The sequence below is a fragment of the Numenius arquata genome, chromosome 16 (assembly GCF_964106895.1).
Source record: "Numenius arquata chromosome 16, bNumArq3.hap1.1, whole genome shotgun sequence".
Lineage (NCBI taxonomy): Eukaryota > Metazoa > Chordata > Aves > Charadriiformes > Scolopacidae > Numenius > Numenius arquata.
In genome coordinates, this window is record NC_133591.1 from 4573069 (window position 1) to 4591669 (window position 18601).

The 18601-nt window shown below is 40.0% G+C and overlaps 1 protein-coding gene across 1 annotated transcript in view; it reads right to left on the reverse strand.

Annotated features, from left to right (window-relative positions):
• Window positions 1–1237: 1237 nt before the first annotated feature.
• Window positions 1238–18601, reverse strand: part of MLXIP (MLX interacting protein) — a 52716-nt gene continuing 35352 nt past the window's right edge. The window contains exons 10-17 of the mRNA XM_074159533.1: window positions 17001–17122; window positions 16088–16274; window positions 15203–15327; window positions 13159–13257; window positions 11811–11938; window positions 10625–10748; window positions 7687–7816; window positions 1238–6713 (exon numbers count right to left, since the gene is read on the reverse strand). Of these exons, the coding sequence (XP_074015634.1) occupies window positions 6592–6713; window positions 7687–7816; window positions 10625–10748; window positions 11811–11938; window positions 13159–13257; window positions 15203–15327; window positions 16088–16274; window positions 17001–17122 (1037 nt within the window). The 3' untranslated portion in view covers window positions 1238–6591. The remainder of the gene's footprint in view (window positions 6714–7686; window positions 7817–10624; window positions 10749–11810; window positions 11939–13158; window positions 13258–15202; window positions 15328–16087; window positions 16275–17000; window positions 17123–18601) is intronic.

The window sequence follows — 18601 nt, forward strand, 5'->3', positions numbered from 1 at the left end:
TACCTTCTCCTGGAACCACAGGCCTGACTCATCAGAAGTCCTTATAAGCTGTATTAAGTCAAAGCCATCAATCACAAGGATGAGATTAACCAGCATCAACTCTTGTGCAATCATTTTAAAATAAAACCCCTCTTTTCCCTCATCTATTACCTTTCACTTCAACTAGAGTCTCAGTCACCCAATGCTGCTTCCAACTAGGTAAGAAAATCCAATATACCAATGAGGTGACTGACAACTGAAGCCCACAGAGCTGGAATGTCCTACTGGGGAAAAACAAAAATCAGTCATTAAAGGCACAGATGAAATACTATTTGTTCCATTTTTCACATGGACTTAAGCAGCTCAGTGCCTAACATTGACATCATGGGAATACCGTGTTATCCAGTCCCAGTGCCGCTCTGTGAGGTCCACTGTCCAGGCAGAATGTCAGCCAAGCGCCCCAAATCCAAGTCTGCAAGAAAATAAGACCATCAGGGCTGAAGGCATTGATGCAGCCCCTACGGGCCTAAGAGCTTTACCTTTCTCAGAGAAATACCAGGGCTACCTTTGAATTACTAGCCTGTAGGTGCAAAAATAAATAGATGTTTGCTTAGTTTTGTCAAAAGAGCTCACTCTCACTGGCCTTATCACTTTAGGAATACACCAGAACGTCAATACATTTGGAAAATTATGTTATGCAAAATGTGAAAGTTACTGGTTATTTAGGGTGAAGAAACATGTACACTCTGCAGACACCTGGACTTGTGGAGATGGTACTTTAGCCCACCCATTCTTTCCCAGTCTCTAACCTGCTTTCAGTGAAAGGGAGCGGTGTTGACTACAGAGGGTGATTTTCAATTTTTGCTAATCTAGCTCACACTTACTCTGGTGAGACAGGAAACAACCCAGCACAGAACAAATACAGCCTGGTGGCCAATGCACAAGAAAAGGAAGTCACTTGTAGACTCGGAGTGAGCTGATTCTTTCAGTTAAGAAGGTCCAAGAGGCACTGAGTTTCTTAAAAAGAGTCCAAGCTTCAGCAGCTCAACAGGGGACTCAAGCCTGGCGATGGGAAAGCCAAACACACCGATCCCAAGGGGGTAACTTCAGCATCGCTAACAGCAAAATGAGCCCTTGTCACCTTTCAGAGCTGCAAAAAGGAACAGCAGGTGCCGGTCCTGGTCTAGGAACAATTCCACTTACCACTTCCCCACATCTAGTTAGAAAATAAAGGCATTGCAACCAGTTTCTTCCAAAAAATAACCTTTATTGTTTTGGTTGTAAATATAAAAAATGCATTGCACAATTTAACAGACCTACTGAAAAGTGCTACATATCAACAGCACAACAGAAGTTGTGTCATGCAACAGAACAGGAAACCTAGGCAAAGCAAGAGCACAACCTGAAGTCCTCATATCTCCAAGCTTTTTCTTTTTAACAAGAATGAACTCCATTCACTTAAAACACATTTAAATACAAGGTTAGAAGAAGAAAAAGAGTAATTTATTCATTGTGTTGTTAATGAAAAGGCTTGCTCCTAACATTGATATCGTTTGATTCAAAACTTTATTCACGTTGGAAAAGTTCAGATATAAAAGCAGTTCAGACAATGGCTAGAAAGTCATTCTATTATACACCTAATATGTGTTTCTTTGTAACTGAATCAAGTTTTACAGCTCGATCTACAATTCAGTACTACCACTTCTGCTCTAACACAGTAAACAAGCATGAAATCCAACCAAGAATGAAACAAAAGGAAACCTGATGCCTTAACTGATGTTGCGGGAACAGTATCAGGGCCCTATAAAAGAAAAAAAAACAAAACAAAACAAACAATCTCCTCTGAAACTTAAGTGTATAAATTGAGGACGAGTAATAGGAAAACTCCTGTTGTCTCACCTAATAAAAAAACCTCCTAAAAGTCATCAACAGTTGTCCATACCCTTCGAGACTGATATGACTGAATCCCTAAAGCACCTAAACCAGGTATCATCAGCCTTTTGATTTTGATGTTTCTCCATGCAATAAACGTGGAAAGCAACCAAAAAAGAAAGAAAGAAAGAAAGAAAGAACGAAAATGGTCAAAATAGTTAACAACCCATTCTATTTTCAACAGTATCTTCTAGTTAGCAACATCAAGGCAAGAATTATTCACTCCAGAAATAAAGTGAAATAGCATTCAAATATTTTGTACTACAAGAGCATCATCTTACTGAATGTTTCTGCAGTCAACTTCCCTCTCGTGTTCTCAAACTGCCCTTCAGGAGTTTTGGGCTTTAAAAGCAAATGAAACAAAATTTACCTTCCTCTCTCACCTCTACCACACACACAGATATACACACACACACACACTCTCTCTCTCTCAAGGGAATGTAGAAAACTCCTGAAGATACAAAGTAAAGGGATGTTATTTTCCAATGCAATTTGACAGCCCTTTGTCTTTTCAAGTCATTCCATATCTAGAGGCTTAAGGATTTGCGTATTTAATGAGTTTCTGTTAAACTTCTGGTATGACAGTATGTACATGTGTGTGTATGTGCCTGTGTACATGGGAGGGAAGGGCAGTTAAGTCAGCAGGAAAGACGCAATTTTTTCCATACATACACACAATTTTTCAAAGGGACACAGTAATGCCACGCAGATAAAGTCCTCTTAAAACCCAGGGAAGCCCCACTTTGTCAATTCACTGAATTTTCCACATAGCACTGTATTAAGGGGAAGAATGTATGACTTAAGATAAATCAAATGCATACAGGACACCAAGATCTAAGGCACAGATGGAAACATTCTAGTAAGTCTCCCTTCAAGGAGGACTTCCTCAGGGGTCTAGAAAAGCATGGAAGAATATGCCAATCAGGTCAAGTGGTATTAATTAAGAATCCTTTGGTTTTGTGCACAAATCAGACTGTCGAGATGAAGCACACACTTGTCTGTGTTCATACTACTCCTTAATTCTTTCAGTTCTAATTTGCTCCTGCACTTTCACCACTTACTCCTCGTGCTAACAGGGAGCATCATATAAACCTAGTAACTACATCAGGTAATGCACAACTTCTCCAGAGCTTGTGTTTGGGGTGAGGGCCATCTACAATATACCGATTAATAGAATTCAAGGTCAGAAGGAGCCACTAGACAACCTCAGTTTGACTTTGTGCATATCACAGGCCATAAATATTTGATCTAGCTACTCCCTTATTAAGTGAAATACATTGGATTTGACTGAATATGACTTGTATTCAATTATATGGGGATCCTTTAAAAGTTTAGCACCAATTCACTGAAGACAGACGTGCATCATCTGTAAATCTGTGTAGAGTATAGGCACCGTGTGTTTTGCTTGCTTAAGTATACTTTGGTGACACTGAGGAAACTGGACCACTTAAATTAGGGGAGAAAGCATTACCAATCTTTTTATAAAGAAATACAGTATTTAGACTCCTCAATAGGTAAGACAAACAGACTAAGGAGTTAAAATATAAACCAAAGTGGAAAACTATGTGGGAATTAATACATATGTGGTCAATCTCTTCTCATACTGATCCTCAATATTTCTACTGTGCAGATGTGACACATAATACAGCTTTTTCTTTCTGTTTCCAAATGAAATGAAATCACACCTCTCAAAAGGTTGACTGATAAAAGAATTCTGATTTGCAATAATAGTGTGACAAAAACACACTGAATCACTGCTTCAACGAGCAGCCACATCATTTCTGATAACTGCACTACGTGGAAAGTGTCTTTTCACTTTTCCTTCCCTCCCTCCTACACTCTTGCCTAAGTAAGCAATCTTTATTTTTTTTCTCTTTACTATGTTAAGATTTGCAGTCTTTTAATAGTCCCATGACCTTGTTTCTTCACTAGAAGTTATTAAAATAAACACCTTCCCTCCAATTGTAACCAGCTCATGGTGCAACAAGCATGATGGTTTTTTTCATCAACATTCAGATAAAACTGCTAATGCACAAAATTTTTAGCACTTCCGTCACACTGAGCTGAAAGGTCCCTTTCAGCTTCCAATCCATTCAGTGAGACCTGAGACGTCAGGATTTAAGCTTAGAAGTCACCAGACTTCCCTGGGCTTTGAAGTACGCAGCGCACTCTGCTTGTTGAGACAAAACTCTTAATGTCTTTGATACTAGTAATGGTAAAAATCAAGCACAATCACTGCCTGACAAGCAGGAGACCACACTGCAGTGGAGGCATTACGGAATCTGTTCATCTGAAAAGTACAGCAAAAACACAGGTGGGTCTGTTCTTGGACAATTTGCCTACCTTCTTTCTAGAAAACTGGATACATACTTTTTTTACATGCAAATATGCATGTAGATATCTACACATCTCAGTGAGATAGCCCAGTAAAGAAAACTCGAGGGACGCTCCCCGGCTAATCACAGTGTTAAATGACTTTACTGAAATCAAGTTCACAATCAATGATAAAAATGGGAGGATTTAAAGCACTGATTTAAAAAGGAATTTACACTTACTCAACACTTTTTATCCAGACGCATCCTAAAGAATATTGCTTAATGGATTACAACATTACATATGAAAGACATAGATACTGTTTCCCCCCACAAAATCTATTCGCTATTTAATTACTATGACAACCTTTATACACTATTTCAACAAACCATTCCTTAGCTGGCCTGGATTTTTGTTGGTTCTATCACAGGGACACAGGTTTTCAGATGTGCCTCAAACTTCAAATGATATATCAGATCTACTGAGGAAAAAAAAAACCCAACAAAAAAAGAGAGAGCATTATCTGCACAGTTACAGAAAGGCATTTTGGTACTTAGATCATGCCATTTTGTCTTCCCTTTCGGCTCCTTTCCCCCCCGCAGCAGTCCCCTTCAGGCCCCAGTTCCTCAACTCACAGTACCTGTACTCAGGGAGAGGGCACTGGAGTTAACCTCTCATGCTGCCTTCTTGCTGCAGTCCTGCTCACACATAAGCAAACTCTGTAATGAAAGCCATTAGCTGCAAAATCTCAGGACAAAGGAGAAAGAAAATTCTCCCCATGCTCAGTCCTACTCCCCAAGCCTCTTGTTTCTTTTTAAACTTTGGACCACCAAGTGGTGAAGATTGGGGACAATACTGAGAAAAACCTACATCCCCCAAAGGAGAACCTACTGACCCCATTTCAACATCTGCAATGCCCAAATGTTTTAGCTGCTCATTTTAGCACTGTGATAGCCTGCTAATCCCCTCCAGGCAGCCTGCTTTTGAAACTGGAAGAAAACATCTCAGGCAAGGTACAAGGGAAACGTTACCCGCAGTTTGCATAGCTCTTAAGAATCAGAATCAAGTAATGAGTGGAATTACGAGGGTCATAGGACCATTCCAGACTATGAACAATCAGCCGGAGTGAACACCCCAGCGCTGTCTCAGGATGGACAGACTATCACTGCTGTAACGAGACTATGTTTACCTGCAGCAGAGCACAGTACTTGCTGAGACCGTCACAGAAAAATGTTATGCAGTATTTTGGGGTTTAAACATATTTTCATATGTTTTATAATTCATGTTGAACGTAACCTTCCCATACAGATCAAATTTAGCTAAGTCCTTCAGGTTTTTCAGACAGAAGGTAAAAAGAACAAGCAAAAACAACAAAGAAGCAAAGAACTGACTACAAGTCCATGTGGTTTGATACAGTTTCTGAGTTAACAAAAAAGTCAATTTCTTAACATTACAAACTCAATTCTTTTCTCTGAAGCGGTATTACATTTATCTATGGATGTGTTTTTATATGTGCATGTTTTATGACAAAGGCAGCTGAACTCTGCAGAGTGCAAGAAAACAGTTCATAGATTAAATGGGTATGAAATTCATGTATCTATCCTAATTGCAGAATTGATGCAATCTAAAACTGCTTTCTTGCACTTACTGCACAGCCTGCTACTCACTTGCAATGGCTATATCAGGAAAAATAATAAAAATCAGCTACTTTACTTGCTAGAAAATAAAGCATGTCTTGAAGCTGATCATATGCAATGATACACTCATTAAAATAAAAATACAAAAAACATAGCCTGAGATTTTAATTCTAGTATTTTTGCCATGAGTTGACATCACTGATGGATTCTTCTCCTCCTTTGGTTTTTAATATGATCCTGTGTAACAATTTTCACTATTCAAGTAAAACAAATGGAACTGAATACCAGAAAACAAAATAAAAAGCACATTTTGTTTCATGAAATTGAAAGTATATTTCCCCTTTAAGAGAACATTCCTTGGTGTACAAGATTTACACTTCAGAGAACTTAGTACTTGAAGTTGTTTCATAGAAATACGTTTGTTGCATATAGATGCATGCTGCATTGATGGAGATATATTGCTGCCTGCAGGACTCAAACCTGCTAAATTTACCTGAGCTTGATGTTTTCTCACTTAATGGAGTACAGCACAGCACTGAAGAGGAATCAAAACGTTATGACAACGTTGCATCATACTTCCACATATTCTGAAGGCAGAGCCAGATGCCCTGAACGTCTCGGGTGATGGAGTGAATTCTTTCTAAAGTGCACCAACTGAAAGGAGACTCGCCAGGCTGCCAGACCGGCAGGTTCTCCACCCCTTGTATAAGCGACTCAGTGTCTTTGGTTGTTAGGTTTCACCAGCTGTTTTGTTCATCTTGATAACTGCCTCGGCCGCTTGCTCTGGCAGGCGCGATGGATCTGACAGAATTGAGGTGGTTGTACTTAGATGCCGGAGGGTGTTCAGCACCACTATAAAAAAAGTCAGAAAAATATAAAGAAAAGCCATTAGTCTGACTGCAAACAGATCCATCAGGGATAGCATCCAGGTACTGCAAAGTTGTTAGGCATGACAGAACTATGGAAATACTTCTGCAAAACACGCACACCTCTACACACAGCGACAGCAATCAACAGAGATGTGCAAGAACTGTGCCCAGGGAACAAGGAATGGAGATCTAAGACTTTTTAAAAAAACCCCATCTATTTCTTCTACAAAAGAGTACTGCTTGGCAATCAAAACTGTAACTGTAAATGCTTGCTGAATTGCAAGGGGGAAAGGATCAAGCAATCATGCCTAAACAGAAGGTCATTGCAAAGCCGAACACAAATCTCAGAAGTCTTCCTTCATAATGAAATAAATCACGCTGCCAAACTTACTCCCACTAGAGTGGAGTATTTCAAATCTACACGCAGCCTAAGACTGTTTAAATTGTGCTATCTATACTCAGCAATTTGGCTTTTGTTTCTGTTCAGTGTTAAGCAGCCGAGCGTCTTCACAGTCAAAAGAGGCTCTTATTTTTCTGCTGAGATAATAAAAAGGAAGTCATATTCAGCATCATGTGCTTTCTTTGTCATCACCTGACTTTCAAGAAATGGTATTCTATATGGTTTCACTTCCTATGAGCTGGAATAACTGCTGGATAGAACTTCCCAAGTCACAGGCAATAGCACAAGAGGAAATGGCCTCAAGTTGCGCCAGGGGAGGTTCAGATTGGATATTAGGAAAAATTTTTACACTGAATGGGTTATTAAGCATTGGAACGGGCTGCCCAGGGAAGTGGTTGAGGCACCATCCCTGGAGGTATTTAAAAGACGGGCTGACATAGTGCTTAGTGACATGGTTTAGTGATGGTTTTTATCAGAGTTAGGTTGATGGTTGGACTAGATGATCTTAAAGGTCCCTTCCAACCTAGATAATTCTATGATTCTATGATTCACTTACTTGGCCTCAGAACAGGAAGAGAACAGTGCTGATCCAACCAGGCCATTGCAGTTTGATTCAGATCCTTAAAGCTTGTTGTGGAAACCATCCCATTGAAGGACTCAAACAATGGCTTAATAATAATGCTGAACTGCAAATCATCAAATGTTAAGGAAGACAACAAAGGGGGAGTTCAAAACATTCAATGGGAAAGGCTACTACAGCTCAGTCTGCAGAGAAAACAATGGACTTCAACGACGAGAGAGATTGCAACATTTCAAAAAATATTTTTTGAAACCTGGAACACTAAGACAAAGGAAAAAACAGAACTTCAATTTCTAGTGATGCTCCTTATTTTTTGTAAAATTTCTGCACAACTCACCTGATCTCCTACAAACCAACTGCACGCTGTGGCACTGTTGCAAGCACACGTGTATCTGAAACTTCTAGATACACGTAATTTGTTCGATTTCTTCATTGCCACCTTTTTCATGTAACAATGATGTTTTCACAGGAAAAGGATATAGAAGCTTTAGTGTAACCACACCACTTTCCACAGCACGCTACAGATGCATCCAAAGTGGGGTACTTGGCAATAACGAGTCCAGCACAGGCCAACAGTGAAATATTCAGCCAATTTCTCAGGCACATTTTTCAGTAAACACTCAAGTTTTCTGCTACTGCAGCTAAACAAAGACCTCCAAGTACATAAGCATATTCTCAGACACAATCAACAGTGTGGCAAGGATTCCCACAACAAAGACCAGACTTGCTGATCTGCATCTATCTGGACCAAAACAGTAGCAAGCCGAGGACTGTCAGGCTTTCCTTTTGGCTCTCTATCATCACTGCTTGGAAGGATGGGCCTGGAGTTGGTAATAACCTTCCTGGCAGAAAAGGAGCAGACAGAATTCTTAGCCAGTAGTGTATTAAAACATACAGAGCATCACCATAAGCCTCAGTTGGCCTCAGCCCCCCGGCTTTCAGATGAGCTTTCCTAGAACAGACACTCGAAACAGCTTGTTATAACATCGCCATGATAATTCATCAAGTAAGTTCCAGGTTACAGGTACATTTATTGCAAAAGCTGGTTGGATGATAAAACTCATCTGAAGGCTCAGAATCTGTGATTTTACCATGTTATTCCAAATGGGATTTTCTGACTAGTCAGAAGTATGTGAGAATGTGGCCCAAACCAATCTCAGCGCTGTCACGTACCCTCATCTTTCTCGCTGTGGCTGACAATCAAGATAGGTCTAATAACTGCCTGGAATACTCGAGGGGATTTGCATGCCCTTTTACAGAGTGACTGGAAGAACAACATGGGTATTATTCTATCGATATTCTAACATTAAAGAGTATTCTATTCTTGGGTTATCTCTAGTAGCCCAAGACCAGATTACTCATTTCCCTGCTATATGCAAGAGAAACTATGGTATTTTCATACTCGTAATGAAACTACCCTTCTATCTCTTACAGTCATTTCATAAGGAGGAGATTTTTTTATTATCATTAGAACTCACCCCTGGCCTTTGTCAGCTTTTACTGCAAGAGATTCTGAAACATTTTAGCATGTGTTAAGGATTCAATCCAGCTGTTAGAACACTGTTCCATCACAGTTACATCCTGTTTTACAAAGGGAATTTTGGGAACATTCCTTTGCCTTCCAACCTTCTCCTTCACCAACTACAGAAGGCTTTGTCTTTCCCCAGCTACCAAAAGCCCAGCTACCCAAAATTGCATCTTCACCTCTGATAACCTCTGCCACTTTCTAGAAGTGCCTCACTTCCAAATTCTGGAACTATTTAACATCTTGGAGGAGCATAAAATAAACACACTACCCAATCAGAAAACATGTGGTGGATTGTCTTTAAATAATCATTTTCATTGTTGTATTAAAGACCTCTATTTTTGTAATTCATTTGAAATTGCTCCAGAGTTAACAGTGCTGTAGAACGCAGAGGTTCCACAGTTGTGTTCCGTAAGTTCTAAGTTATCAGAGACTGCATGAGATCTTTCTAAGAATTGTTTCTTAAAGGGACACTAAAAGGAAGAGTGTCTTTCTAGAGCCAACATAAACCAGGAAACACCAAAGAAAGCATTTTCACATATCAAAGTATTAAAAATGCTGTACTTCGTGCATGCACAAGCATACACGTATATACTCAGATTATCTAGGCAGAGGAAACTAGCTAGCACAGAACACAGACATACAAAATATAAAGTGCAAATAAATAGCTATATGAATATATGAAGTTTAATGGGAAAAGGGAAGGTTAACACCACTTACTGCTCATTGCCAATTACTAACACCCCTGAACTGCTTCAAGCTAATAATGTTTCATCCAAACTAGTTAAGTCTATACAGCAGAGCACAAATGCAGCCAACTTGGTTTCATTCCGTTTGTGCCTTTCTAGCTCCTGCACTACCATTTGCTGACAAGCACAGCTGCTAGCATTGGAGAAGCAGAGAGAAACTAAGTTGATTCAGTGTTGTAACAAAAGACAAATAGAAAATTAAAAAAATAAATTTAAAAAAAAGGAAAAAAGAGAAACGTGCAAGTTTTTAAAAGTTGCCATTGCAACAGCTTCAGTAATTGTAGTATTTTTTCCTGAAATATTTGTTATTTTCTGTTCAGTTCTTCCAAAAGACTACAAGAGCTACAGTTGCAGAAGCACTCCATTAAACATTTTTTTCAGTACAATCACCCACCAAGAAAGCCTTGCCTTTGTATTGTGTTTTACTTTCAAGTTAACTCCCATGCTTTAAATTGAACAATTTCTGCCTCACAACGGCCTATGTGGCAAGGATTCATATCCACACACAGATGTGAATGAAAGCCGAGGACATATGTTATTTAAATAACTTGGCTTAAAGTCACAGCATTAGAATCCACTTTTTGGCTCTAGTTATATTAGTACCAAACCTCAAGTTCAGCAGGTTAATATAAAAGGATACAATCCAAAACTTCCAGTTTTGCAGGGTCCTGCTTCTCACATACTCATCAAACATCCTCTTCATGTTGTCAAATCTTTGCCGTGTCACAGGAACCCCAGTAGCAGGGAGCTGCTGTTGACAAGAACTGAAGAGATGTTGTTCTGAGGTCAGAATCCCCACCAGAAAGGACACACTTCTCTTCCAGACTAAATTATGGTAACAGAAATGTGTGTATCCCCAGTATCCCTGACTGAGGTAGCTTCCCAGTGCATGACCCCCCAGAATGTAATTGTTATAGCCAGGAATACGTACTGTTTTCCCATCAATTTTGTCTATATTCACGCAGTAAAGCAATTTCTCAAGCTGCTACACACTTCATATTATAAGCAACAAAACTGAAAACAAAGTGTAACATAGAACAAAGTAGGTTTTGGCGTCCAATTAGAAAAAGGCACATTAGGAGTCAAGGAAAAATTTACAGTTGCTCCTGAGCAATGTTACAGAAGAAAACGTTACAGAGATTCTTAAGAAACAGATCAATTTAAAATAAAACCAAACAGATGTCATCATACTTTTAAAGAAAAATAAAAAGATTTTGATTTGCTGATAAGTCTAATGTAATGTCTAAGCCTAACACTTCTGTAGATGGAAGAAAAACCACTGGGGTTCTCCAAATGCTTTGCAATAGTACATGGCTATCATAAACCCACAGAGGAAACTGAGGCACCAGGAAGGTGAAGTGACTTCTCAGAATTATGTTCAGCCAGCAGCAAGCTCCTTCATTCCAAGTCCTGTGTCTTACGTACTCAACCACATTTTCCTATAAAAATTGACTGCGTTTGGAAAGAAAATTGCAGCAAAGCCATCATGAAGAGTAAGAGCGTTTGATCACCCAGTGAGCACAGCTTTAAAAAGAACATCATCAGTGGCTTCTTCTCAGAATTATTCTCACTGATCTGATGCATCTTTTCTGATGTTGCCACTGCTGCGCATTCATACTCAAAGCTTGCTGAAAATCCACACGGTTTCCTACCAATGCCCATCCCACAGCAAGTCTGCTTTTTTTTTGGGAAGTTGGTAGCAACTCTACTTCTGTTCAATACCCATGTGTTGTTTGGCATGACATCTGAGGCAAACATCCCCTGTTGCTAGCCAAAGCAACATTCAAGCTGCTCTGCTTCATTACAGAAATTTCCCCAAATCTCACATGATGGCAGCGTTTAGCTCCTCGATTTCTTCCCGAAGGCGCCTGGTTTCCTCTTGCATCTGTGTTCTTTCCTGCTGTAGTTTAGCGATATATTCTACTGTTTTCTGGAGCGTGATTGCATGGCTGATCTAGACCAAACACAAACATAGAGCTCACTTTCTGGAACAAAGCTAGACAGAAGAAGAGTTTGCCCCTAACCTGCTCTATCACCCAGAAAAGCACTTCAGCACCTTTTCTTACGTTTCCCTCACGGTGTGCAAAAGCACAGACAGGCAGAGCGAAATGCTTAAGAGAATATGAAACTCTTCATTTCTCCGACTCCTGTTTGCACACTAGTACAGAGAAATGTGGTTGCGGTGGTTGTTTTCTTCCACAAATTATATTTTTGCTACCTGGTTGAAAGAAGTATTTTAATAATTTAAAATGTTTCATTTCATTACCTATCCTCTTAAAAATATTTACAATTCTTACTTCAGTACTGAAGGATGTGCTACATCTGCTGACAGATTCATAGTGCTGTTAGAAGTGTTGTTTGAAGTTGACAATATAGATTATTTGATTTGGGAAACCTGAAGTTATTAAACAGAAGTTAACACCGTCTCAGATGTCACAGATGTTTTTAAAAATACTCTTCAGTTTTGAGGAACGAATTAAAAATCTGTTATCTTACTAAAGCTGAGTTTTCAAAACTGATTACCTTTCAAATAGACTATTCAAATCAGGAAGTGAAATTCTGACAACTTATGGCATGTATTTATAAAACTATAAAAATTATGTAAATAAATCAACATGCTGTACAATAAGCTTTCATATTTTCCATGTTTCAAAAGGAACTTAAAGGATGTTTAGAATTTTGTTGTGCAGACAAGTCTGTGTTTCAATTATTTTGTTTTCAATTTAGTGAACTATGTTAACCAGTACAGCCAGAATATATTCTTAATTTGGACAAAGCCATTCAACAATGAAAAGTCACAGAATGGTCTCTCATGCTGCAAACGTGACAAAAATCTTCATTACTGGTGTTCCAAGAGCAAGGATTGCAAAGAGCAGTTTTCCTTCTTTCCCTTTTGGCTTGAAAGCTGCAGCATCTCACCAGCCAAGACCTGTTCAACGTTTGAAGCTGAATCAGAAGAACAATGTCTAAGATGAGGCGCTTTCACACACTCTTTTGACTCTAAGCCATGGATTTATCACCCTCCCCTTTCCAAGTCCCTTAGTTCAAGTATCTTCACTCACTGACTGGCACTTCCAGTCAACAGTGAAGAGATTAAATTCATTAACAAGTCTTTTTTAGAATGGCTGTTTCTTATATTCCATATTAAACTGTTAGTGCTGCCAAGTTACTTACCGACTTGGAGTTAGCTGAAACCAAGCTGATCAGAGTACTGAAACCAATCTTGATGTTAAACCTTCGTTTTTGTTCTGAAATATGCTTCATTCTTCGATTCTGCATAAATAAAATTAGCTCAGTCTATGCAGTTCTCCTTTACCATTCTATTGCTATGACTATTTCAGCTATTCAAATTTACAGTGTCATTTTTGTTGAATTATGACATTCACAGTCTTCCCAGTCAAAGCCATATGACTATAAATTTGCAAACAATGATTTAAGTTATTAATAAGAAGCGTCTAGGGTATTAAATTTAATTCCAAACCTTGTAAGTCTTCTTCCTAAAGTAAAAATTCCTTTAAAACTCTTATACAATTTCATTTTCTGAAGCTAAACTCCAATTTTTGAGGCATGTAATTAAGTTAGGATCTTGTAGAAGCCTTTAAGTTTAAAACAGACCATATCATTTATCCCTAATACATACATAACGTCTACTGATATAACAAGCAGTCTGACAAAAATAAAAAAGAAAAAAGAATCCTCAACTCTGGCTTACCCTGAGGCTTACCCTGATTTGTCAGGAATTAGCATTTTAATTTGTAGTATTAAAAGCTTAGAAGTTGTTTCCACCAAAATTCTTGGAAGAAAATAAGGAGTTTGCACTCTAGAGCTAGGCTTTCTGGCAGTAGCTCACCATCACCCCATTTTATAATGGAGGGAAACAATGTGAAGTGGCTGCTCAAAACCACAGAAAATGCAGGTTCACGAGCAGAACTGAGATTTCCAGTGCCCTCTATGCTTTGCCAAACTGAAAAAACAATGTTACCCAGCAATACAGAACTGTTTCGTCTAACTGAAAACGCAGAGGAGCAAAACAACATACATCTAGAGACTGGCAAAAATCACTGTTTGTCCCTTGTCTTAGAAGGGAGTTACTAACATTACACATCCGAAGCAATTCCTGTCAAAGCAGGTGAGTTTAAATTGCCTTGAAGTCTATCTCATGTCAATGCCTTTACTTTTAAGAACACTCCTCCATCTAGTGGCCACTTGCCCACAACCAGCCAGTCCTAATAATTTCCTCCTTTGTTAACTTACTCTCTAGCAGCAAGAACAGGCTGCAACTACTGATCGTGAGCATTTACGCCACGCAAAGAACTGCAAACTTTAATGAGTAGCTTGCAGCATGTTCAGCAAGTGGCAGTTCTGATTCTCCTCTGCAACAGAGCTAGAATTGAGTGCAATCACAGGCTCTAAGTGTTTAAACTTACCTTTCTGCCCTGGGAGTAATCAACCTGACACCAACTCACAGGGTATAGAAAGACAGAGAAGCCAAAAAGAGGCTGGCACTTGCAAAATGGTTGTTACACTCCCTTTCACAATAGAATGAATGACAGAGTTAGATTTTCCTGCATTGGCTGTTCTTTTGTGGAGAAGCTCCTCATACCATCACAGGAAGTGTCTGACACAGTCAGCTTGTGTGTGAGGTACAGCCAGCTTTCAGATGCTATCTCTAGACCGCCGAGTTCTTACCCCAATAATTCTTGAAGTGTTTTACAGTTGTAACTTGTAGAGTCTGTGGAGCTGCTTCTCTGTGGAGCAGCATAGCATCACTGGAGACATGTAAGTAACTCAGCAGGTCAAGAACTCCCCCTCCAGCGATGGCCAGAGCCCTGCAGACCTGAAGATCCCCAACAGAACAATGGCAAAAAGCCACGGTTTAGAAAACTAAGCCTGAAACCTTTGACCAAGTAAACTGAGACCTGTCATAACACTCCTGTGAGCCACAGCAGGAACTGCTGTCATGACCTTAAGGACCTGCAGAAGTACAGTTAAACCTGGCCCCTCTGGTGACACAACCCTGAGGATCAGAGCAGATTATTAAAGTCTGACATTTTAAATTGAACAGAGCAGCAGAGATGCAGTGCAAGCTAAGCCTAAGGCACAAATACTCCACTCTTCCTGAAGCGCAACTTACTCTCTAGTCCATGCTCAGACATCAGGGCAGAAAAGTAGCTACAAAGGTGAAGAAGAAAAGCACCTCAAAGGAAAGGACACACACCTTAAATGCAGCCATATTAGGGTCAGTGGCAGGTTTTCCTGAGCAGCTGTTCTGGGGAGACTGTGGACTGGGGCTCTGCTCAGAGGTGCAGGGGGAAGCTTGGCCTGAATTCTGACAGTCTCGGCCTTCATAAAGGAAGAAAGACAAGTCACATTAACAATCAACTTTCTGTAGCAAATGTAACCGCTGAGAAGTTTCTATTCAGAACTGAAGTGCAGTCAGCAACCAAATTATACTCATTGATGCAGCAACCACATGCTAGAAAATGTCAAGATTGCTGGGAAAGCTTAGTATTTCATGGCACAAGGCTAATATGTAATACTCTTTTCACACACACACATTTCAGCAAAGGCACATTGAATGCGTAGGCTGCAATTTCATCGTCCTGCTAGACTCCCCCACCTGAGGCTCTAATGGCCTGGGCCATGACAGTAACACTCACAAGCCATTTACCAGCAAATCCAGCATATGTCTCTAAAACCAGCACAGATACTGCTCCATCAACACGCATGCAAAAGGAGTCTTTGCACTTACCTACTGTTTTAACAAGGTCTGTGTCTGAGATCCTCCAATCAAAATTATAGTTATGATACTGAACAACAAACCTATCCAGCACTTTCTACACAGATGCCTTTCAAACAGGTTTAATTTCGTGGTGACTTTGACAGTACATCCTTTTAGGAAGGAGCCACTTACACAAAATTGCAGTTTCTGGGAATGTTGTGCAGTAGTTTAATACAAAATTGCAAACAATGGGACGCAACCGAAGCTGCAGGGTAGAAGGGCCTAAACAGCTTTTCCTTCAAAAAGTTATACCCTGCCTCACCAATGGAAACACACTTACACGTGTAGGGGAGAGAGAATGCTTTCAGCTTTCTAACTTACTAGGTGTAGGTGAGGGAACTTGTGAACTGCTACAGTGGGAAGGGGCTTGCTCTCCTTTCACCAACACATCCTGGACTACACTAGGAGAGAAGAGATGTGAGACTGTGGACTGGGTTTGTTGACTACTTGGTGCTCGCTGTGCTGGACCAACCAGAATGTTACTACGGAACTCCGTCACCCCGGGAGCCTGGGAACAGCATAGAAATAGCACAGAGAAAAACAGAGAAAGAAAAAGAGAACAGGAAGGGGGGGGGATGGGGGCAGAGGGAGAGAAGGGATGAGAGAAAGGAGAAAAGGGGGAAGAGAGAGAGAAAGAAAGAGAGAGAGATTTGTTACCTTGCCTTTCGCTGAAAGTAGCAAATTATTAGCATGATTAACAATCTGACGAAATGAAACAAGGGCTAATACATAAGGAATTGGCAGGCACTGAAGTCAGGCTTCTGGCAGGAGACCAGTATCCTTTCATAACTTAAAGAAGCATTACAACACACCAACAGCATAATATACTAAAATCTATTTCCATCTTCCTGCACACAACATATTGAGAAACCCACTCGTATACGCAAGGCATGCTTTCCCATATGTAAATGGAAAGGTGAGCATCCTGGGTGCCTTCTAGCTTCTGCACAATTAAGAAAAAGCACAAACCATCCCCATTCATGTACTGTGTACACATGCCTCTTTGTAATCTTACTGTTGTGTGAGACAGTCTGTAAAGACTAGATAGTGCTTCCAGGCCCATAAAGTAGCTAAAGTAAAAATAAGCAAACACAATGCTGAATGCACAAATGCATACGCTGGGTAACAGGTGAGATTTAGTGTACTAGTTACCCTCCTGAGCACATTATGGCTCTAACTACTCGCAAATAACAGGCCTAGAAAACAAATATATATATTTTTTTCTTCTCCTTACTCTGACAATTCCAGCTGGTGCAATTGCAACATTAGACTGAGACGTGGCTGGCGTCAAAATCCCCTCTCTTTTTAAAGGTGCTGGAGTTACAATCACAGCTCTGGACTGTCCCTGAAAGGCAGCTGAAGAACACAATTAAGTTAGAATAGTTAATGAGACAAAAAAAAAAAGCCGGAGATTATTTCGTATGAAATAACTTGTCATTGAACAGAGAAATGAATTAATGGGCACCTATTTGGTACTATTTCATTGTAATACAAAGGGCCACCAGTTTTCTGATAATCTCAATCCCATGAATCCAGTACAAAGGACTCTAACAGACCAGTTATTTCTGAGGCTGTTAGCATCACTGTCACTATTTCAAGCTGAATTTACTTGAATGAGGTACTTCATAAATCAGGGAGGTGCAACGTGTCTTTATTCTATCAGAGCTGGGTTTGACAGGAGGATCACCTTCACTTCTCACATCCATACCTCTGGATCTCAGGCTTGCTCTGCTGTTCCAGAAAGGGTCAATGACAGAAACCAACTAAAGGATGCATATTCAATACTTCATGCATCCTTGTATATACATTAAATTCTCTTCCTCACCACTTCACTCTACCACTTTCTTTCACTATCTGATTTTACAGCTGCTTTACATGACACACAAGCACAAGACAACCACGTGCAACTGGGAATCAGCACCAGAATTAAAGAAAATAGGCTAAAGAACCATGAGTTCTGCAGCATTAGACAGCTAGAGATAATTGTGAATAGCAGCAATTGTCTCCACAAAGTTACAAAAAATTCTCAAAAAAAGTCTGTATAGGAGGCTTGCCCCCATGATGGGAACCAAGATCCTTGCTTTGAGGGTTTTTTCAACACTACAGTACGGGTCTAATGTAAGTCTGTAAGGTCTCTATTTGACCAATGCAGATGTACAGTTATTGACATAGCATTAATGCTGACATTGTTCCTGCCCAGACTTTAGAGAGAACAGGACTAACCATCCTATATTGTAATGAAGGGAAGAATCATGCAAAGCCACAGCTTCTGTGTGCTTTTTGAGAAAACTAAACCAAACTTACTCGGTTTCATTCTAGCCTGTATTGGCTTCAGCTCTCCTTTGTACTAGTAAAGTCATGATGTATGAAAAGCGTCACAATTCCTCAGTCACGAGCAACCTACCCCCCTGCAGTTCAGCATCAGGATATTGAAGGACACACACAGCAGAACAGGGAGACAGTGCAGGATATCTAATGTCCTCTGTGACTAACAACTGCGGTTTGAATCAACTAAAGTTTCTGTATAGCCTTTATTAGAAAGGCCTGTGGATTGCACAAACCTTGTGCCAGCCTTTGCGTGGGTATATCTGGCAGAGAGCACTGTCACTCTGACACAGGGAGTTCATTCTTTGTCTGAGCATTCCCACTGTACAAAGCTGGAATCACAACCCTTCCACTGTTCAATAATGTTCAGCGGGACTTACGACATCTCTATCGAGCTAAAGAGCCTACTCTTAGCAGTGCATTAACACTGCTGCACAAACTTGGTATTTCTGGCTTCCGCATTCATGTAACTGTAACAATCAGCACATATTTAGGCGCCCCTTTACATTT